The sequence below is a fragment of the Thermobia domestica genome, chromosome 3 (assembly GCF_964235325.1).
Source record: "Thermobia domestica chromosome 3, izTheDome1.hap1.1, whole genome shotgun sequence".
NCBI classification, from domain to species: Eukaryota; Metazoa; Arthropoda; class Insecta; order Zygentoma; family Lepismatidae; genus Thermobia; species Thermobia domestica.
In genome coordinates, this window is record NC_137456.1 from 26,132,499 (window position 1) to 26,157,547 (window position 25,049).

A 25,049-nucleotide genomic window follows, 5' to 3' on the forward strand; every position below is an offset into this window, starting at 1 on the left:
TGAAGTACTCACGAACTAGCTCTGTAAAAATTGTTGCGGATGTTCGTTCCTATATATATGTACTACAGGATTCTGAAACATGGATATTTGGATAAGGTACATACAAGTTCCTTAGTGAAATCTTGACCCGACTACGGTAGGTCTAATAGTTTTGGAGCTATGGGCCTTTAAAGTTCAATTTTTTCATGTTTTCGGCAGCCTATAACTCCGAAAGGAAGCATTTATTCACCCAGGTTGGTCTATACTTTTTGTCTTATCTTGGTGTCAGGAATCACCTCCCAAACGTTGTCGGTGTTGTTTTGAAACACCTTGTATATATATGTACAACACCTTGTATATTACATGTATTTAGTACATATTTTCTGTTTATGTGGACCGAGCATTATTTGTTCGTTCCTATATATATGTAGGGACGAACAAATAATGCTCGGTCCACATAAACAGAAAACATGTATTAAATACACAGTATAAAAAATTAAGCATAAAATGAGAACATAATACCTTATTTTGTATGGATGTTTGTCACTTATATTTGGAATAATACACAATAGCAATGATAATGATGCATAATATTTGATATAGAATAACGTAATTATATATATGCGTATGTATATGTGATTTTTATGATGTATGGTAATACATTTTATTTCTAAATTTGGAAGATATAATACAGTAGACTCCCGAGTATCCAGAGATAGGCCTACTACTTAATTGTTAATTTTGGCTATTGAAAAATTAATTTAATTTGAACAAAAGTTTATTTATTGACGGTTACAGTTACAAAATTAACCAATAGTATAGTGGATACAAGTGAATGTATTATCCCCTCATGGAATACCAATTAGAGATGCAATAAAACCGGCTTTTTTGAATCGATGGTTTTTTCACATAAGAAACGGCTTTTTTGGGAAAAAAACGAGAATTTTGGAAATTTTGGCTTTTTTCATTTTCATTATTTTTCTATCTAAATAGCTTTCTTATAGTATATTATATAGTTAGATAAGACTTCCATGACCTAAATGCCATATTTCCCCCTAAAATTCACCATCAAGATGGATGGAGCACATGTTTTACGAATTAAAGCTAACATGAAGAATGTAGTATTTGAGGGCAATTTTATTTTAACTTTAAGTGAACTTTGTGGTGGACAAATACCGTGTGCGTGGGTTTTCTCGGGGTCCTCCCGTTTCCTCCCACTTTCCTCATTCCACCATTTCATTCATTTCTCATTATCACCGTCTCCTTTAGCCTAACCGGCATAACCGTGGGCCGTAAAACTCAAAGATTTCATTTCATTTCATTTTATTTTAACTTTATTTTAACTTTTGAGTTATCGACATTTTTTTCTTCTCGGGATCATTTCAGTTTGTCATCTGTGTTTCATTTCTAAGAGCTTAGTACTCTAGCTTCTAGTGCAAAAGTTAAACTTACGTTTTTCTATATATCCGTCAAAGCGTACGTTTTTCAATATATCCGTCTAACCGTACTTCCACATTTCTGTTATACTGTAGCTGTGCAACGATTTGGCAATAATTTTCCGGATACAACCTTGAATACTAATTTATACAAATAATCAGTAGCGGATTTAGAAACGTACTTTGGGACGGGTTTCTCAGATTGTTTCGTTTTCTAAAATGTCCTAATTTTATTTGGGAGGAGTTTGAAGTTTATGAGTACAGGCATAACTAATACAGTATTTCGTTTCGTTTATATATCTAGCGATAATCTTCCGGATACAACCTTGAAGATCATTTTATACTGAGAACCAGTGGCGGATTTAGAAAAGTACGGTACTTTGGGAAGGGTTTTTCTTACTAATGTTTAGTTTTTCTAAACATTCGTAATTTTTATTTGACGGGAGCTTAAAGTTTATGAGTAAAGGCATAACTAATAGATATTTCGTTTGTTTTAGACATTCCGTAATTTTGGGGAACAGGCTTCAGTCCGAAAGACCGCCCCCCTAACCTTCGCAAAACCGTCACTGCTGGCAATTAGTAATAATAACGATTTAAAAACAATAAGAAAGGAAGTCGGCCAACTCACAGTACACGGACTATTTCTACTTCACAGATGGAATGAAGAAAAGCTTTGTCAGAATGGTCGAATGCTGAGTTGAATTCCGGACTTCCCAATAGAAGCGCAAAAACTCCACTCAGTCATGTTTATTGTGCAGTTATATTTATCTTAAATATATTTCGTAGTCCGTTTTTTTTTTTTTTTTTTTTTTTTTGTGGTGGTGGGGTGGGGAGAGTTTCATAATGATATGAAGGGTGTGAGCTAAGAACATGGTAACTAACACATTTTCAATTGCTGAGTTATGCAGCAGCAGATAGACAGGAACGCATACCGCTTCGTTTAATCCTTCATGTATAGTCTTATGTGAAAAATCAGCTTTCCGACTTTCAAAATGGATTGTGCAGCAGAGAATCTCTAATTTCTTAAAATAGTAAAATTATGGGTTACCATATTCTTGCCTCACACCCTTCATATGTTAAATCCCTGTTGTTAAAAATACAGAAAACTCAAGGACTGAGTAAACCATGATGGTACATATGTAAAACTGCAGAATTTCAAGAATATACAAAACCAAAAGCTCTAGATGTGTAGCCTTTAAGCGTATCATATAAATCTAAGTATTTTTCTTGTTTTATTTTAATTTTGTTTTGTTCCAAAAAGAGGGTATGGAATATTTTGAAGTTTGCTACTTATTAGTGTATTTTTTTAAAGAAGTATTTACTTTTAGGGTTGGCTGGTTTACACCAGCTGTTTTTTTTTTTAATAAACAACTGGTTTAAACCAAAAAAATAAAAAGAACGAAAAATGCGAATCGTGTGAACTTCATGGTGACCTTTCCCCACATTAAACCATCTGCATTAGTTTTATTTCCTTTTCATCTTTTAATCAAGGTGTCCCATGTTCAATTCTCGGTCGAACCACAACCTTCTTTCATGCGTAAACAAAGTAGCGGTTCAGATCTAACTTTAAGCGAAAGTCTTCTCCTTGATAACCTCGGTATTACGTAAGGACGTTAAGCCTGAACATACGAAACGAAAGTAAATTGTATATTTCTGCATGCCTGAATGCCTGTTGTTTTATAAAGATGCCAAGGTTGCTTAAATATATTGATATAAATTGGCAAAATTTATCGATTGCCTACGTAGCTTCCAACATTAGCTTGGATTGTACTTTCAATAATATGCAAGTATTAAATTTGTAATTTAATACCTCAGTTTTAGCGTACTGATTATGATACGTTGACCTTTTAATTTTACATGCAAAGCAATAACAGGATTTTTTCCGTTATTGTTTTACATTTAGAGTAATGACGGGATTTTCCCGATGGCTAGGGCGGGAGTTTCTCAATTTAAGAAATTTACTGACCGGACTTCTTTAAGCTTATGTGACCTCTTCCAGCATAACCCCGTTGTTGCATAATAACACCAAGGCGAAACAAACTTATTTCTGTCAATACGTAATATAAATACATAAAGCAAAATATCTAAAAGCAGAAAATCTGGTTTAAACAAAAAAAAAAACTAGTTTAAACTTCCCCCCCCCCCCCAAAACGGGTTTTTAGCATTTTCAAAAACAATCATGGCTCTTGCCAACCCTGCTTACTTTTGTATGTAGGAGGTTAAAAAAATCTTATTATATACATTGGTTAATTCTTTGGAATTCATAATGTAAATATGTTGAGAAGTAAAACTTTGAAATATCTTTTCAAAATTCATGGTTTATTTTCGAGGTTTTATATTATTATCGGCATCAACCACTAATTAAATGACTTTTTGCGTTATAGAGAAGCGAAACAAAATCTGGTTTATCCATTTAAAGCAGAATTTTGAGAAAACCCCAAAATTTCCCAAGCAAAAAAAGCGAAGCAGAAAAAACCGAGTTTTTTCCAAAAAAGCCGTTTTTTTTCGAGCCCTTGCATTTCTAATACCAATTTCGCTACCCAATCCACAGCTCATAGATCGGAGAAAAGAGGAAATGACTTACACTATTATCTCCAGTTCCATGCTCCAGAAAGGTCTGATCCTCGATTGCTTTGCAGTGGAGTGACCAGATGAGAAGACCGGTGATGAGATTGAGAGGCGACCCCGCTGCTCCCACCAAGCTTTTTTATTTGGGAGATTATCTTTGTTTTTTTTTCCTTTTGTCTAGTTATTAAAAACAACTTTAATAGTCATTTATTTAAAGGTTGGGTGTTAGCATGTGGGGTCAGGTTTTATTTAGTTGCATACTGGTTTTCCTCGTTTTCAATTATTTCCTATCTTAAACTTGTTTTTAACACTTAAAAATTTTAAAAAAATCGTTTGTCCTTCCTGGCGGGTATGTAACACTAATGTGGCCGAAGGGCAGGTCGGATAGCAAAACATCCGGATAGGCCGGAGTTCTATGAACTCATTTCTTTGCCCCACCAATACCAGAAGACAACATTTTTTATACCAAAACTCATGTTATAATACAATACGTATTTTCTTACTTCTTATTTGGCTCTGTGCTGGTAGTTTATAAATGTTTATGTACTGCACAGTTATAATCAGGAACAGCAGCAAGCGTACTGTATTGAGGTCCATTACACACTGACGAAACAATGAACATGGAGCAGAACGCTGCTTGTTTCCTGTATGACCGTCTAAGGTTCAATACCCATATGTCCCTGTTCGGGAAAGCCAATTTATGACTGCCCTGGGTTCGTGTTCATGTGAGTTTCTGCTTAAAAAATAGTTATGATAGTACCGGGTTTCACCCATGAGCGTCCTTGTACTGATTCATGAAAGAAAACAAACTCTCGAACTAAATGACACCAACCCACAAGTACGTAGTCAACCAACAGAGAACAAAAATAGTAAAAGTCGGGATTCGAACCAAGTGTTATTGGCATTGGTTAATACCGTGTTTGTTGTACATCTCTATTTCCACTTCAGCAGGATCAGCTGATTGTTTCCAAGTATTGGTTACCCAGTACTACGGTCAGAAGTTCGGGAAACGTTGGGTTAAATATATCTGTATCCACTCCACATACTTATTACAAATATATCATACCACTGCACTGCAACCGTAAACATAAACATGACAAAATATATGCGTTCAGAGTATAAAATACATTACCTGTGGAACAAAAATATTATTATGTAGCACACACTATTACACTCGCATCATTGTATGAAATGATAATTAACGCTCACTATTTAGATATTTCATACATATATTTTAAGCCTTTTAATTATCACATTCACATTTCAATAACACACAAAAAAATATTTTTCAGAGTGTAGCGATTAGGCCGCTTTTTCTCCGATTGACAAACGGAACATGTGCGATAGCGGTACCGATAATTACGCATGAAGTACGAACATAACGCGATAGGAGAATTACATGTTCCTCTTATTCATTGGTAGTAGGAAATTTGTGCATTGTTGGCTTGAGTCTCTCTTTGCGCATTGTTGTTCCACCATCCACTATGAGTAATGAAGATTAGTATATTCCATTCTTCCACGCACTTTTATTGACTGTTGGAACTTCCATGGTTATGTAATGATAAAAGTATTCTTGTAGGTCACCATTTGCGTGGAATGAAAGCACTTTTGAAATATATTGTGTACCACTTGATGAACACTATCATTTAGTAGAACAAATACTAAAGTTTATAATGATCATTGCGTAGAAGTACTACTTAAAATTATGAATTTACGTGGGACAAATTACATCTTAATCCAGGTTGTGTTGTTCCCCAAGTCCCACTGCATAACAGATTTTCGGTTGAGTGAGAGGCACTGGCACATGTAAGTGCCACTATTGCATGTCAAAGTCTCACTGCCCGCCAAGCGAGCATTACTTCTTGCACAGACAATTGTTGCGTATGGACACATTTCTTGATTAGATAACATTCCTTGTAAAACATTTAGTTTTTAAGCAGTTGCTCCTCTCATATGAACTCACAGGAACTGGAGTTGTTGCGTTGCTAACAGTATATTGATTACACTTGCACAGACATTAAAATGAATAATAACTATTAATTAGAAAGTATGTAAATTAAAAAAAATATATAGTTCGTTGCTTCGCATTTCAGCTTGTACAGAGGTGGGTGGAAGTGTCACACTGTACTAAATTCTTTTTCCAAATTTGGCTATGCGAAGAGGGATGTGGGTGACACACACACAAGCACTTGTAAGGGAGGCATTTTGTACTTTGCGTTTCCAAGAATTCCGTCTCGCTGAGCAGGGCTTCCAAGAAATTTACCAGCATATATAAGAATTGTTCAAAATTTATATAACAATATTCTTATACCTGTCACAACTTGCATTTTGGACACGACACTGTAGAATGTTGTAAGATTATATATTTAAAAAAAAATCATTTAAAACTAGCGCCACTTGTGATGAGTGGCTAAAATAAGAACTACTATTTCTGGAGGTAGTTAACTGACCACCTTCTGGTCATTGGAAATTGAATGCAACGACGAGAGCACATGCTCGTATTATTAGTCGTAAATGGTGCAATATCATGGAAAGTTCCGAGACTCTGTTGTATTACGTTTTGTGATTTAGTGAATTCAGATATTTCGATATAGCCTGGATAAGTATTTATGATATTTTCTTGGAAGTGACTAAGATAATCAAATGGAGTTGAATAGGTGCCAAAATTGAATACTTATATGAGCTATTTTTGTGTTAAAATTATCTAGGAATGAAGTTTCCAATATCTACGCCTATGTTTGACAGACTAAGTAATTATATCAGTGATTGTGTAGTTTATATTTAATAATTCCATAAGAGTTACCTGAATGAACTTTTATTGTCTGGCTAAAGACATTATTACGAGTGATTTAAGGGAACATTTAACATTATTTGCCATAATTCATCGATGGATTATATAACCAGAATTTGCTGTATGAGTTATTACAATTATCTATATCCTAGTGTGATTTGAACATAACTATTCTACGTATTAGTGTTCCCATGGATTTAGTAAAATTTGTGCAAAATTATATTAAAAGTTTGAAATCACTATCGTCACCACGCTTTTTGTATTTCTAACGCACTCACCCAAATTCCATTATAATGACATTTTTTTAAAATAATTTGTGTGGGTTTAATACTCTGCACCAACGGCGTCTAAATTATTACAAGACGTCGGCACAACACGTAGGAGGATCGTAGCAGACGCCCGCTTCCAATGCCTTGGCAATGTTGCCAATGCAGCGCTTTGCCTTCATCATTTAATTACGATAAAACTAGGTCGGATAGTACGGAGGCCGGCTAGTCGTGAGTCGGGTACTCAGGAGTCTAGTGTAATTTAAATTACTCAAATTAAGTGTAATCTTAAAATTTTTGGTGTGTAATCAAAATTGTATGGTGGTAGTTATTTATAATATATTCACTTAGTTTATGTCAGTTCTTCTTAAACTCCGTTCGATGTTTATGATCGTAGGAAGATACTCCACTTGTATATGTAATTTATAATTTAATTTCATTATTAATGTTTTAAGAACTCAAATGCGCTATTATTAGCAATAGATTTTTTGAAGACAAATCAAATTTACTTATTATCTGACTTTATAATTATGTAACCAATATGTTGTGATACTATAAAAATTACGAGCTCACTTCTTGTTGTGTTTACATTATAGTGAGTTAGTAAGTTTAATATTTGTGTTTTTTTATTTGATTTATTTTCACTTGATTGCATAAGTGTTAATTCTCTTATTTTTCTATTTCAGGCCATGCATCGAATTCACAAAGCAGCGGAACTAAATAAGATATGTCAAGGAGATCTCATAGTAAAACATAGTACTTCTGCAGTAGATGTTACAGCCTGCTTTTATCAGGCAAGTAAACATTATTTTCAATTTTGTCTGTACCTAGGTACTATTTAACAGAATTCTCAACATTTTATTTTCTTACTAATTAAATTCGATCATCGAAATATATATATACATAAGGCTCACCCAACAGGAAGTGTAACTTAAACTTAAGTTATGTTAACAGACAGAAATTTCAAAATTTTACAGTAGATGGCAGTGTGTGTTAGGAGAATGATATACCAGTATTTGTTTGACTGAGACAAGAGCATGATAACCCTTAGTGGCGGTGGAATGGGGAAACAAGAACTATACAAAAATAATTCAGATAAACATGAATATTATATGAGAACGAAATCACATCTTCACGTTCCTCTTCATAATACCACTATGAAGGAGTTTGTTCCCGTGAGGGAAGACCAATTAATTATATTGGGGTTCGAACCTTGGATCTCTTTTGGATCTTCCCTTAAAACATCATTCATTTGTAAAAGACTATTAGATCCGATAAGGAACTGGCAGGTAAACAAATAGTTTCACTCCCACGGTCCTAGGATTCGGGCGTTATACATATCAGAGGCATAAGCCGTATACCCACCGTCGCTGGTACGTCAGCTCCAAGATACACTGGTCAATACCTGTAAAAAATACAAGGTGGGACAGCAGTGCATGATTTACGCCAGATGGATAGTGGGTCGAGTCGAAAGTAAACATTTGAATTTCACCACTTCACAAATACCTTACCTGTTTAATTCTACTCTAAGCCATGTACACTATTAGAAGGCAATATCCTCCATTCGCTGCGAAAGAGACAATATAGATCACACACTTTGAAATTATCAAGTATTACTTTTCATTGCATATTAAAAAAAAGAGATATTTTGCAAATCACTTATATTTAAATTTTAACTTCAATGAATATAAAACATTTACAAACGTGTGAGAACACAAGATTTCACTTAGAAAAAAAGGATGGCCCAATCACTGTGGTATACGAACCGATACGTAAGCGCGCACGACGATTCTGGCAATTATACGGAATAAAATTCACTAGTGCACTGTTGAATAAAAATGAGTTTTGCATCGTTTTCCATAAATTTCCTCATTTGAAAAAAAGTCAACTACAAATGGTGAATATGTCTACGTCGCTTACTAGAAGTCGGTGCTCTCCTTGACATTGCGAATTGTGAATTTCCGTTATATTATTATGTTGTTTCCATTATTCACTGGTAAATGAAAAGGTGATGATTTGTTTACTTAGATTCGAGTGTTGTGTTGCTCAAATCATCTTATATTATTCTTGGGAGTTAAACACTAAAACTTTATATATTTTAATGTTCTTTGTGAAGACAGTAACTTAGTACATTCACTTCACATGACGGCTAGCAGAACACATACACTTCTCTTCATGCGTCACATAGTTGCCAGTTAGCAGCGCAAGAATACACTGACAAACTAAAATATAGTTCGTGGAAAACATTAAATTTTTTGCTTTATTCTATTGCTAATAATATATAAAGAATGGTTCATAAGTTAATAGAAATCACATTAAAAACACTAATTGTTCCAATAAGTCGTGGAATTGGCGATTATTGATAGATTTTTACATTGTCACGTAAAAGTCTGTCATCGTCATGAGGACTTGTGCGTGGGTGTTTATCTCGAGAGTAGCAAAATTCCTCTTCCTTATATGGGCTGACGGGAGGAAGCAGGGCTGTCTGGAAAGTGAGGCACCTTTTGGGTGACAAATTCTTAAGCATTGTTCTCCTCCAACTGTTAGCTGATTGCGTTATATTTCTAAGAATTGACGCTGGGGAAATACGAGGGTTGATTTAAAATTTCAAGCCAATCCACCTTGTTATACCACTTTGTTTTCGAAAACAATTGCATACAAAAGTGTATGCAATACAACTCTTTAACTCATTGCCTAATCAAATTAAGTCTTTTACCAAAGATGAAAGTTTCATAAAGTCAGTACTCTTGCTAAATCACTGCTTTTACATTGTGGAAGAATACTTGCAAACTGATATTTTTGTGCATATTATGTTTTTCTGTCTTGTTAAAAAAAATCTGTATATTCTGTATAAGGAAACCACAATATTTTATCATGTTTTTCTATCATCTTGGAAATATTGTAAATGTAGTTATGTTTTTAGTATAATATGAATATATGTTTGTATAATCACATCATTAACATGTTCTATACCATATGGCAATCAGTCAATGTAAATGTCATTGAACGCAATAAAATTCAGTTCAATTTCTCCAAAGAAACACAACGTGCAGTAATTCAATTTTCGACGGTGGAAGGTGTTAGTGGTACCGAAATTTACCGTTGAATGAACGATGTTTATGGAAATGAGTGTTTGTAACGCACTAGCATCTTCTGATGGTGTAGTGAATTTCGTCATGGACGTGTCAGCACAGTAGACATGCCACGCCAAAGTCTATCACAAGCAGGGTCGGATCCAGGACGGACTTCTAGGGGGGGGGTTGTAATACTGCTACTTGGAGTTACTTTTAAGAGATCCAAACTCTGGGATGGGTTTTATTTATATATAAAATATGAAAGTTTCCTCTTCTGGGGAGCAGGGCAACCACCCCGATCTCCCCCCCCCCCCCCCGATTCTGCCTCTGATTACAAGTGACCGTCACTGAGAATCCATTGCAGCAGGGAATAACCTTGTGATCGAGAATCGATGAATAATAACCCGAGAGGTTGCATTGAACCTGTCAATTAGCGAAAGCACCCAACTTATTTACGCTATTCTTCGTCATTATTTGCAGTATAGCAAAGTGTGTGCACAGTGCATTGACAGCATACATTGACTAGTGCAACAATGAGGTAACTGGTTAAATAGGTACGGTAGTTACGTGTAAACAGTATGTATGCTTGACATTGTACCCTATAGATCACTCTTCCTAATTGTAATGTAAATGTTGGGAATTGGAACTGGCTAAAAGTGCCACAGAATGTTTATAGTTGGTTCAAAGTGCCACGGAAGGTTGGATATACTCTTATCAGGATGATTAATAGATGTGAAAATCTGTGCAAACAAAGATATATATCATATATTATTCTCTGGACTGTTAGGTATGTACTCTTTAAAGGAAGAATCTCTATTTTACTTGATGATTATATTTGTTTGGTATAATCTCTATTAGAAATCGAATTACTCTCGCTCTAGGATATACAAATGTAGTATAACAAAAAACTCCAATAACTATTAGTGCGGTTATGTTTTGCAGTTGTGAAGTCGTTCTAACACGGCATGTACTTGAACCTGAACCCACAAAGTGGGGGTGATGTATATATTTCCTAAAAGCTTGGGTCAAGGCAAGATCAAAACCGCTTACCAAAATTGGGGAGGTATCAAGCATTCCGCTTGAGGGCAGCACGTTACTCATTTTTATTAACACCTTTAAGCGTGTTCATAAAGTCCGTTGCAACGCCGAAAAATCTGAAACGGTGGGACAAATATGAGAACAGAAAAACATGTCTTTCATCATTTCAAAAGTATAACGTATCAAAGTAAAATAAATTGTCCCAGGGTCTCCCGCAGGGTCCCAGACGGGGTCCAACTTAAAATTTTTAAATGGAAAGGGGGGGGGGTCAACTTGCATATCGTATGAAAGTTGGTGTTAAATAAAAGAAGATAAATCAAGTCGCGACTCTACGATAAGCCTGTGCAAAATAGTGGTGAGTAAAAATATCAACACAATCTTCATTGCTAAGTCTATGGCCACTCGTATGAATCTGAAACGGTGGAATAGGTGTAGAAATAAATACATGGATATGTCATTATTTCAAAAGTATAATAATTCAAAGTAAAAAACTTTCCAGGGTCCCTCGCAGGGTCCCAGACGGGCTACAACTCAAAATCCTGAAATGGAAAGGGGTTCCAGTTGAGTATCGTATGAAAGCTTATGTTAAGTGAAAGAAGAGAAAACAAGTCTCGACTCTTGATGGAAAAAGTCTATTGCCACTCCTATTAATCTGAAGCAGTGGGACAGGTGCAAAAACAAAACAAAACAAAACATAAACTAGAATGTATCAAAGGAAATGACTGGTGCCATTTTGCAATGCTTATCGACAGTCGAGACGTGTCCAATGTCCAATTCTGTATCATTTAATACGAGCTTTCATATGATGTGCTTATGGCACTTGAAACTTTGAGTTGGACCCCGTCTGGGATCCTGCAGTTGAAACTGGGATATTTCTTTTTTTCCTTTTTTCTGATTTAACAGGCGCAGGCAATTTTCAGATTTAACACTATTATGACGATTTAATTGCAAATTTAAAAGTATCGTGACGATTTAATTGCAGATTTAAACTATTGTGACGTTTAATTGCAGATTTTAAACTATTGTGACGATTTAATTTCAGATTTAAAACTAATGTGACGATTTAATTTCAGATTTTAAACTATTGTAACAATTTAATTGCAGATTTAAACTATCGTGACAATTCAATTGCAGAATTAACACTATTGTGACGATTTAATTGCAGATTTTAAATTATTGTGATAATTTAATTGCAGATTTTTGAACTATTGTGACGATTCAATAAGAGACTTAATTTGTGTTGTTTGAATTGAATTAGTTCGAAGTAGATAGTGATAATTCTGAACATGAACGTGTTTTTCTGTTTATCAGGAAAAGGGCCGTAATCATATTTAGATTTAATCATTGATGTTTGTGTAACTAAATGTTGGTTGGAAGTAAAAAATTAAAATAAAAAACGTTAAATGTAAATAATTAGATGTTCCAATTAAGCACGATTTTAACAAAATGTAGAGCGGTTGCAACAACTAAATATATTTATAATGATCGAATTTAATTAGTTCTTCTTCTTTTCTCCTCAACCATAGGTTGGTGGGCAACACGGAAATTTTAAAACTTTTTCTTTCCCTTAGGAGAGCTGTTTTATACTTTGATAAGATCTGTTCTTCGTAACTGCATCTAGATATTCTATCCTTGGACTTCCTCTTCCTGGTTTTCCTTCTACTTTTCCCTCTATCAACATGGTGATCTAATCAGAATGCCGTGAATAAGATAGGCAAGCATGCAGTTTCTTCTTTGGTGCGAGAGGTCCCGAGTTCGATTCCCGGTGGGATCACTCGGTCGAAAAAGTGTAACAGCTTTTCCAGGCCAGCCACCCTGAATGAGGTTTTCCTGGGTTTTCCTCATCCACACGAGGCAAATGCCGGGGTGGTACCTAACTTATAGGTCCCAGGCCGCTTTCTTCCTTCCCTCATCCTTTCTTCCTTTTCTTTCTCCGGATTGTGTGCTTGCCGAGGGATGTGATCCCTCAAATCTTGAAGGGCTAAATGGCCTTAGATGCGAAAGCCCAGAAATCTAAATCATAAATCCCGCTGTTTCTTCTTTTTCCTGTTATCTTCATGACCTGTTGTCCATCATTGGCGTCCTCTAGCACGTCTGAATTCCTTTTCCTTCCGGTTCATGATATGCGCAGCATTCTGCTCAAACACCACATTTCAAATGCTTCCAGTTTGGATATTTCAACTTTTCTCAATGACCTCTGTTCCGTAAAGCGCCACACTGCATAGCAGAGTCTTAATAAATTGTATTCGAACGTTCAACGACACATTTCTTGATGTTAGCAGTCCTCCCTTCCTATTGAATGCTTGTTTAGCCTGTGCTACTCTTGAACTTACGTCTTTTCCACTTCTTCCTTTCCGACTTCCTAAATAGGGGAACGTTTTAATGTCTTCGATTTTCTCTCCCTCTATCTATACGTTTGCCCCTTCCTGTCCTGCTCTTGTGCACTTTAATTAGTTTGAAAGTAAAATATTGACAATTTTAATAATTAATTGGAATAAAAAATGTAGAATTTTTTTAAATTAAGCTAAATGTGCTGAAAAGAATAATAATGCTTTTTCACACCCTACCACGATCAGATAAGATCAACAGGTTACATATGATTAACGATTATATACAATTAGCAACTTATCATATTGTGTAGTATTAGGCTTTGTATATATATTATCAACCTTATTTGATCTTAGTACGGTGTAATAAAAAAAAAAGTCATATTTTCAGTGCATCTGCCTTAATTTAAAAAATTATAAAGTCTAGTTCGTTAGCAACAAAACAATTTCTAAACCTATTCTCTCACGATTTTAAGTCGAAATTGTATGAGATATAAATATACTTTTCGAAATCAAGACATGTGACAAAAACAGTCTAGATTTAAGCATTGTACGTTCGGTAATTCTATGTTTTCTCATACATATTATCTTTCGCTTTTGTTCCACTAGATCAAGGAGTTCTGGAAGCAACTAGCATGGCCAGATCTTGTCGGATCTTACATTTTTATTACAAAAATTGTAGATGTAAGTATATTCTTTCAAGATTTCAGCAAATAAAAAATTTACATATATTCACATGTAATGATTTTTGTTAATAGCTTATTTTTAAATATTTTTTTATTAAATCTAACATAAAATGTGAAAATTTTCTATTATTTTCTATTAATCTACGACGATAAATTAAAAAAACACGTCTGTTGTCGCGAAACTGTTGTCTCAGTGGATGGCAGACGAAGTGTCGAGAGCTTCAATAATTGATCTCAACTTTTTAAAAATTAATAAATCGAAGATTAAAATTAAATTATGTTATATCATCTTGGAGAATAGAAGTATCTCTTCAGTTTGAAGTATAGAGAAACTACTGTTCACTACTGTTTAAGAACTGATTTTAATCTATGATCATTCTTTTGCAGAACATTAGTAACGCAGCCATCTATTATGCAGATTTGACACTTCAAAAATTAAAAGATTCTGGATACTACGAAGAGGCTGGACCATTTAAAGTTAGCGACGAGGTACGATATTCTTTTTCTTCTGCCAATAAATTAGAATATTTTGTGATCTATTAAAATGTATGTAAGCAATATGTTTTATGTCATTTCATTTATTGGTTTGTTTCATTAGCTTTAAAACAAGTGAAATTCTCATGTAAGTATTGCAGTTGTCAAATAAATAAATAAATAAAATACATATAATATTGTCAAGTAACAGAGATATGCATCACTTTGTACCTATACATCTTTCTAAAACGCGAAACCATAAAATAGGGTATATCAAGTACATAAACATGACCATTTACAGCGTAATTAGGTACCGTTTGTACCACAGCAGGCATGTACTCACGAATATCTGTTGCCAGCTCTTTATTTAATGAATCATTTAGATATTCGTTAATAGTATAATAGCACTTTATAGCAAGTAGGTTAAATAACTTTTTACGAAAAGTGGAAATATTAGTCAAATTCTTCAAGTACAATAGGAAGTGTATTATACAACCTTACACAATTATTATACACGCGTTTGCTTATATTAGCATATTTTTGGTGCGTCAAAAATATGTCGCTACCTTGTCTTGTATATGGCTATGAACATTTTGTTAAAGTTAAAAAGATGTCCGTTTTCTACAGTAAAAAGAATAAATTTATAAATGTATAAGCTGGGAAGTGTTAAAATTTGCTTGCTTGCTGGGAAGTGTTTGCTTCTGTGAAAACCTTTCCACATGTCGATTTTGTGGGTAATCCAAAAATTATTCTAATCACTTTCTTTTGCAATTGGAAAACGCTTAAACTATTTTCAGCAGTTCCTCCAGTGTATTAGTTTCCTAATGGACTAGAACATTCATTTTTTTCATAGTTATTAATATGATAGGATCTGCTACGATTCACAATTAAGTACAAATTAATTGACAGTTCTTTTCAATCCCTGTTTTTCTTAGTACGGTAATCTAGAATATTGTGTTGGGAAATGGTAAAGTTTTGTTTAAATCTAAATTTTTATATATTCCTTCAATTGTATGAATGTTACTATCTCTAATACGATAAGAAAAAGTATGTTATAAATCTTCATTTGTAGATGTGTGTAACGGTGAATGATCTTGAGTATGTACGAAGATCCCTTGTGCTTTTATCTGATGAGCTGCAGTTCGAGGCCGTCCTAGATGCTATTGAACAAACAGGGGAGAATGGTGCCAAACACTGCAGAACTGCCATGTATTCAGCTTTGGACGGAACAACAGGAGAACTAGAAAACAGAATATTGCAAGTTATTGCACGTGTTGGGCAAAAAGTAAGAAATTCACGTATTTCTTAATTTTTCTTCTACATTTAATGAACCAATCAAATATAAAAACACTGAAGTTAGACATTTTTTATGTTAATAATTTATTATTATTATTATTATTATTATTATTATTATTATTATTATTATTATTATTATTATTATTATTATTATTATTATTATTATTATTATTATTATTATTATTTTCTAAAACCGATGACAAACTTAACCACAAGTCCAATCCTTATATTCTGGATAACTTTATAATTTTTAAAGAAGATATTAACTGCCCAACTTAGGGGTTTTGCTGTATTATCAACTTAAGTTTTTATAATGTATTATTTGTTTTTCATTATTTTCGCCCGTGAAAAACAGTACATGATCATTCTTATATTGCATTGTTTAACCGTGTATGATATTATGATATTATAAAGAAAACCATATTGTGTTTTAAATTAAGTTTCCAGAAAGATAACCTATAGTACCTAGGTATAAATCATTAATAATAAATATCAATACCTTATTTATATTATGTTTAATTTTGAACTGTAGGAAAATCTAATATGATACAATATAGCATTAAAATATTGAACCTCATTATTCGATATTGAGTTCTAGAGAAACTCAATACAATAAAATGTTATAAATAAAATGTATATGTTAAGTATTGATATAAAATTAGGGATATTAGAAAATGGGTGTACAATAATGACCATTTGTCTTGGGAATAGTTACGGTATTAAGGTAACGTCAATAAAGAATATTCTATATATGTTCTGTATACTAACTTTAGAAACCTGGTGATAGAAAATACGAGTAAATAGGAGCTATTTGAAGAAGAGCATTAGCAAATAATTATGGTAATGAGGATAATTTCTGTGGAACTACGTGAATCATTTTTAAGTCAATCTAGAGGCTAAGAATAGTAATGTAGAAGGGAAACTGGTTTGTAATTTGTTTCCAATACGTTACTTTTTCATTTACTGTAACTATATATTTATCTTTGAATTGGTTTTTTTTTTTTTTTTTAAGTTAAATTTCGAGTATAGAAAATCTACAAGCCTTTGGAACTTCGTTAAATTATTTACACTCTCTTCGTTAAATTATTTACCTTTTTCTCTCTGGTTTTCTTATAGATGAAGCCAGCTCTAAAAAAGGACATGTTTCATTTAGCATGGTCTCCAGATTCCTTGCCAACATCTGAAGCCATTACACCTCTCATGGAATATCTCGACGTTCATCTAGTAGAATTGAATGCGGCATTATTGAACAAGAATTTTGAAAGGGTTTTGTCCAATATTTGGGAAGTAGTGCTAACAGAACTTAAATGTCAAACGGAAGGAGGCGCCGGGGTAAGATATTTAAATTGTATATATTAACAAGTGAAGACATCAGTTACTAGTGCATAACGATTTATATTGTTTTTGTCGTAAATTCTACCACTATTAATATTGTAAAGATCCCTACCTTTCAGTGCGAGCACATGTTATTCATTCAACACGTGCTATTATTTACAAGCATCAGTACAGCAGACGATACACATAAAACCAGGAAAAAACGAAGCCAGCACGGCGGGACCCGAGGAAGAACGAGCCACCCAAAAATAGCCTATAAAAATGGACCCGAAGAGGAAAGAAGTATCAGTTAACCAGTGGTCGCTTAACCTACACCTGCTCCTGAGGTCGCCTGGACGAAGGAGTACTACCCTACCTAAATCCCTGGAGACTGGCATGAGCTAAGGGATTCCTAAGTACAACCTGAACCTCTGGACGCTGCCATGAGCTAAGGAGGTTACCAAAGTTCCGTATGCTGAAGTCACTACAAGACACCCTGGAGGCTGCTATAAGCTAAAGGGTTTTCGTATAAAACATTTCCTTCCTTCACTTTACTTGTTATAAGAAAGATTCTGATATATTCTCTTTGTAAATACAAAGGCTATTTTGTAATATTTTATAAAAATAAATTAGGTAGAGGGTTAAAATATCGGACTGTTGTTGTCTCTACCTAACGGACATTGCAATATTCTAGAAAAAGTAGTGCTTACTCTTCGATAAATAATCTAATACCATCTCCTGTTGTGGGTCACTTAGACTCAGTCTCTCCTTCATTCTATGATACATTTGTTCAATTATCATCATTCACAAGTACAGACTTACTGTGCCATCTGTTGGTGATACTGTTTTTAATATTTGTTGTCTAAAATTTAGTAGTTCCTATCGTCATAATCTAGCTCAGCATTTTCATTGTGTTTTTAATACGTTGACCGCCATGTGCATCACCGGTGATTCATAGTGGGTGTACTTTGCGGAGCCATATGCATCATATGTGATTCACAAGCTTTGCATCGTTGTTTTTGAAGCCGTGTGAATCACCAGTGATGCACAAGCACATAAGTTTTAAATGGTGAAATAAATTCTCCAACCCCAGAAATATGTTCGGCATCCTTGGTTTCCAGATTGTGACAGTTTTTTCCCAGAAATTGTTTGATCATTTTGATACATCGTCGCTGTGCCACGTAGAACCGCTACGTGTTAAAACAACAACTGTTCAGGAGAAGCAAAACACATTCCAAAGTCTTAAAATTTTGCCAAATATACACGGAAACACTTTAAAAATATAATAAAATTGGTTTTGTGTATATTATGCACTGGACAATGTTGTAGCTTGCTTCAACAATATTATATTTTGTGTTTACGTAGCACATGTAGGTTTATCTTTTGCGCCTTTATAAGTACATAGAGAATCAATACGTACATAATGGGAACTTGAAGCCTTTAATTTCAATCTATTATTTTTTCATTGTTGTGGCGAAACAATTGAATATTCACTTATCACATCATAAGGAACGCTGCCTGACAGCTTTCAGGTTTATTTGCACGGCATAACTCATTTTCGACAAAAATGCCACATAACGGTTCTTCGAGGCGCAGCGACGACATATTTTCCTCCAATAAAAATGGCCCCACAATTCACCTTACCCGATTTCGCTCTGACAGTCAACGTTTTAAAGGTGAGCATATTTAGCTTCACATTAATGTATTATTACTATTATTATTATTAGTTAAAGTACTCCAACTATAGTTCAGTTCAGTCAGCCATAATGCATAGATATATTTTTAACATTACACATTTTTCTTCGTATACCTTTTTATATATAAAGGGAACATTTCTATAAAAAGATGATTAATTCTATAATGCTTGATAACTTTCAGTTATTTCATTCAGTATGAATGATATGAAATGTTTAAAATGAATTTTCATGTTTCTTCAGTGTAAAAACGTTGTAATCATGTTTTATTTTTAATGTTTGTATTGTTTGTGGTTTGATAAGTCAGATAATGAGATATCTACGTACCTGCAGTATATTCTGTTTTTGTAAAATGTAGAGTTTCTTTAATATAGTGTGTATTTTTCTTTCAGAATACAAATAAACCAAATAACGAACTTGATCATTGTTTATAATAAATAAACTATTCAATACAAGCAATTCAACGATATTGAGCATTGTTATTACAAGAACAAAGGAATTTATGTTTGATTATTGCTGTAGATTCTATGGCAGCATTTACATCTAGTCTTTATATTTCAAGTGTGCCCTCGGAAAATATGTGAAACATAATTCGGCTTCACCCGCACCACACTCTTCCGATGGAAACCTTTCCTTTGCTTTGGAGAAAGAAGTGAATGACTTCGGCTATGTTGCCAATTGGTCATTCAGTCGTGTGGTCTTGGCGAGTGAAGATTGTAGGCTACTTAGAATGGCTAATAAGACAGTACACAGTGAAGTCAGTGAAATAATTCAATGTGGCAATCCTATCCGCATCCAGCTATTGAAGAATATCGGCCATAGCACCTTTTCCTTTCTCTCTCGAGCGGGGTACGGGAAAACTCACATCGACAGAGTGCCAGCAAGGGCACGCTTGAAATAGAAAAGCTCTAGCTATGTCTACAAACCATGTATCAGAGGATTACGAAAAAATGGCCTGAATGATAACTGCTTGTTGGTGAAGTACGAATGATTTTTGAAGTTTTACAAGTTCTTTATAGATCTTTTAAAATTTAATTTGGTTAGAACTCATCAACATTAAACCATCTTTTTAAAGTGCAACAATAATCATTAAAGGTTTAAACAGAGGAATGTTTAAGATAATGCAAACTTCGAACAGTTTATACTATAACAAATAAAGGAAAGTTAACTAAAGTGAATTGCTAATTTATTACTATAACGTTAACGTCTAATTAATAACAAATAGTAATTAAGGCAATTACTGTTATATGCTTGTGCCAATTTAAACGTTAACAACTATTTATTCATCAAGTTAAACAAATATATTCATCAAGGTTTTCTGTTTAAAAAACACATTATATATATATATATATATATATATATATATATATATATATATATATATATTGCAAATGGCAGTGTACCATGCAATAAACTTTAAAAATGATTGAATATGTAGCTACGAAGTACGTTAGAAGAAAAAACATGTTTCATTTTTACTGTCATCTTAATATGTAAGATTTCTTAATTCATATACCGTGTAGCTGTTGTATGTAAATTTGTATTATTATTATTATTATTATTATTATTATTATTATTATTATTATTATTATTATTATTATTATTATTATTATTATTATTATTATTATTATTATTATTAAGTATTCTGCCTTTTGGCAGTCTTAGGGCTAATGAGGTTTTATTTTCTCTTTTCTTCTTCTTAATTTTCAGTTTGGGCCTCAAAATGTTTCTTCCATGCTTCACGATTTTCAGCTTCCTCTTTTAACTCCCAATATTTTTTTTCTATTTTTCAAATTACCGACCACTTGTGTTCTTCTTCCTATTCCTCACCTTCCTTCCATCTTTCCTTCTATGGTGGTATGAAGAAGACAATTTCTTCGCAAGATGAAATGGATAGGAGAGAAGAGGACGTTTCTAGCCACCATCCTTCGTAGAAAGGCGAATTGAATTGGACACATCTTGCTAGAAAGTGTCTTCTTCATACCGCCATAGAAGGAAAGATGGAAGGAAAGCGATGGATAGGAAGAAGAAGAACACAAATAATCGATGATTTGAAAAATAGAAGAAAATATTGGGAGTTAAAAGAGGAAGCTGAAAATTGTGAAGCATGGGAGAAACATTTCCAGGCCTAAACTGAAAATTAAGAAGAAAAAGAGCCCTAATTAGTCCTAGGACCTGCCAAAATGCAGAGTACTTAATGTTCGGATGGACCCTTGTACCTTTATAGTATTGAAGATAGATTAAGATAAGCCGTGTATGGAAATATTTTTTTAAGATTGCGCACATATAGGAAAGATTTAGTCAGTATTGGATTTTTTAAAAATAATTTTAGTTATAACAAGTTTAATTTTTATCATTTTTATTGTTTCAGTATGTCATTATTTCAGGGATAAATAAATCAATACATAGAAAAGAATTATTATCTATCTATTAAAATGCTACAATAGCAATTAAAAGCGCCTGAGCTCCAACTTATAACTTTAGCTTTCAAATCTTTCATTTACGGTTATGTGTGATTTCACGTTTAACAGAGACAAACATTTTAAGTATTTGTACTTTAAATAGTCTAAATTAGTTAACTATATCTTTTTCACAAAGTTTATGATATAAAATTATTGTTCAAAGCCTTTGTATTTGTATTTTTTATAAGCCTTCTCCAAAATCAATGCAAATGAACTGTGCTGCCATCTTTGGAGTTCTTTTAAACTATATGTTTCTGGAAATTTATATGTTTGTGGCCAATCCTTTCGACAATGAGATCTCGGAAATTACAGGCTCTAGAAAGATGCCGTTTTCACTGATCGATTGCAAATTTTGCGTAGATTGTCCAGTTCTAATTGAATATTTTAAAAAACATGGCCATTATTTCTTTATTACATTTTTAGGGTACACTGCAAGCGTTGAAATTTAAAAAAACAACTAAAGCATCATATCCTATGCGTCATACATTCCAACACCACATTGTTGTATATTGGGGTTGTATATGTCTCAGGCGTTTGTTTCATGGCCAAATAATAATGAAAAAGAAAGGATAACTATTTCTCGAGTCTAACATAAATCTTTATTTTTTGAATGTTTTGCCCAATGAACACCATATATAACTGACATTATAATTAATTGTATATGTAATGTATTTGCTTATTACATACTGCATGCAAGAAGAAAGAAAACACTGGTTATACATGAATTAAAAACTCCAACCGGAAGTAGGCTTAAATCTTGCAAACGGTGCGAGATATTGAGAAAAAATAATCGAAAAAATCTCCCCTTTATGATACACCTTGCCTTTTTTTTTTTTTATCAAGACGTCTTTCACTTGTGTCAGTAAAGGGACATGTACATATGTTGTGAGAAATGAGAAGGAGATTTATGCTTATATGCGAATGATGCGCTGTGTAGAGAGCGCAGGTTCAGAGCTACTACTAAAATTAAGAATTCTTCGATGAAGAATGCATGAAAGAAATCTCCAAAAGAATCTACTAACACGATTCTTATTTATAGCATTAATTATTATTATTATTACAAATTTAAACGTAATATAAGTTATACTAGGAATAATGTTTTAACATGAAATAACATTAATAACATCGTATAGGTCACTTGAAAGTGGAATGGAATGATAAATCGCCATACATAAGGAAAGTTTTCCTGCTAGAATATGATACGAGGGTACGAAAAGTAAAATTTCAAAGTAATTTACACTTGTACATTTATGGTAAGGAAAATGGATAAGATAAGATAAGCCGAGTATGAAAATGGTTTAAGATTGCAAATATATAGGAACGATTTTATCAGTGGTGGAATTTTTAAAAAATAATTTTAGTTGTTACAGGTTTAATTTTTGGCACTCGTATTGTTTCAGTATGTTATTACTTCAGTGATCGATATTCATATTTATTTGCCTGTTCATAGCTTACAATATGAGGATATTCCCCAATTAAACTTTACAGTTGTCAGATATGGTTATGTTCTCTATGTGTTATCAGTAAGATAATGTTCAACAAGTAATAACTTTTTTTTATAACAATAATTGTAACAAAGTATTTCTGAAATACCCGTTTCTCGTTAATGACCTTATGCTTTGTCGGTAATTTGTTATACAATTTTATACAATTTATATAGAAGGTTTTGCTAAAATTTACGTAGTTTTTCTGAATGATATAAATATTACAATTCTGCCTAATATTGTATGAGTGAATCGTTTTTGCTAATGTAAATAGATCCTTGTATTCGTTACATACACAATTGTGCGATATATATATATAAGCTAAGTAAAGTTAATAATTTATATTTAAAAAAATACACGAGGATTGTTTAGGCATACTAAACATAATTCTAATTATTTTTCTATATTCGGAATGTACTAGCACTAATTCTTGATTTCCCTCAAAATATAACAACCACAGTTTATTATTGAAAAACCTTTACTATAGTATAAAAACATGATAGCCTCCTTGCACAAACTGTCTTGTAGTCTACAAGCACAGTGTACTGAGTTTAGTATAATGTACTCAATATGAGTGTTCCATGTTAAATCTTCCTTAATAAATACCCCTAGAAATTTAACAGATTTTGATTGACATAATTCTGCAGAGTCTGTGCTTATTGGTATATGTTCATAAATAAATACATTTAGAATTTATGAATAGGATACTGGAATAAACTTCCAAATCTATTACTATCCAATTAATTACACAGAACAATGATAAGTGTTATTGGTGAATTGCTCCAAACAAAATAAAATTCTCAGTTGAAATTGAGAAGGTATGTACTTAAAAAAATACTGTGAAGTGTCTCATTTTCTCCCCATTTTTTCCTAGGATAAAGTTGTTGTTTTCTACGAACGTCTCTATGAAGCTTTGGAGATTCTTTTTGATTTCTTCCATGCAGAGGAAAAAGGCTTATCCATTGCTTCGCTTCAAACGCCCTTGTACACTAAAGTTGAGCAATTGCTGCAATATCATAAGACAGATACTGAACGCCTGATTGATCTGTATTATATGGAGAGGCTGGAAGATCAACTGAGGGTTGAAAGCACAGAGTATGGTGTGTTGTCTGTTAGAGCTTACTTTAACCATGACTCATTATGTGTAGAAGTGTTAAATGCTAGAGATGTTATTCCATTAGATCCGAATGGTAAGTAAGTTAAATTTATTATTTGGACATCGTTTAATATGCTTTATACAGGTAGAAATCAAAGCAATGTGGGGTATTTTTCACATTGTAGCATTTTCGTCCACTGGAATCTGTGTGTGTGTGTATATATAATACTGCGAAGTAATGTTTTCTTCTTTTTCTATGTTTTAAAAGGTATATACAGGGTATTTCAAAACAACACCGACAATATTTGGGAGATGATTCCTGACACCGAGACAAGAAAAAAAATATAGACCATCCTGGATGCACAAATGCTTCCTTTCGGAGTTTTAGGCTGCCGAAAATATGAAAAATGAAATTTAAGTGTTCATAGCTCCAAAACTATGGGACCTGCTAAGATTGGTAAGACTTCACTTAAGAACTAGTATGTGCCCTATCCAAATATTTAACTTTCAGAATCCTGCGGTGCTTTTGCAACAATTTTTATAGACGTAGTTGGAGAGTACTCCAAATTAAAGGCCCGTAGCCAAACTTCCTCTAAAATCTGTTTCGTGAGTACCTTAGAATTCTGGAACATGTGTTTTGGATAGCGCACATATTAGTTCCTAAATGACCCGACCCGACTACGGTGGTCCCATAGTTTTGGAGCTATGGATCTTTAAAGTTCATTTTCCCATGTTTTTGGCAGCCAATAACTCCGAAAGGAATCACTTGTGCATCCAGGTTGGTCTATACTTTTGTCTTATCTAGATGTCAGAAAATCACGTCCCAAATGTTGTCGGTGTTTTTTGAAATACCCTGTATACTAAGCACTAGAAGTTTTACACTAGAGTCCCGTTTAACCGAAATTGATGCGATCAATGGTGTTTCGGTTGAATGAAACTTCGGTTAAACCGGAATAAAAGTTATTTGATATACAGTACTATATATTTGGCATATTTTCAGCTTCAAAAGACTTTGTTGGCAAACATTACTAAAACTGTACAATTAAAACAATGAAGTTTAATTC

General features: G+C 33.4%; 1 protein-coding gene across 1 annotated transcript in view; it reads left to right on the forward strand.

Annotated features, from left to right (window-relative positions):
- unc-13-4A (BAI1 associated protein 3) overlaps positions 1-25,049 on the forward strand; it is a 766,749-nt gene that overhangs the window by 728,758 nt on the left and 12,942 nt on the right. Inside the window, exons 17-22 of the mRNA XM_081750562.1 lie at positions 7,727-7,834; positions 14,089-14,163; positions 14,553-14,654; positions 15,712-15,924; positions 17,052-17,267; positions 23,764-24,079. Of these exons, the coding sequence (XP_081606688.1) occupies positions 7,727-7,834; positions 14,089-14,163; positions 14,553-14,654; positions 15,712-15,924; positions 17,052-17,267; positions 23,764-24,079 (1,030 nt within the window). The remainder of the gene's footprint in view (positions 1-7,726; positions 7,835-14,088; positions 14,164-14,552; positions 14,655-15,711; positions 15,925-17,051; positions 17,268-23,763; positions 24,080-25,049) is intronic.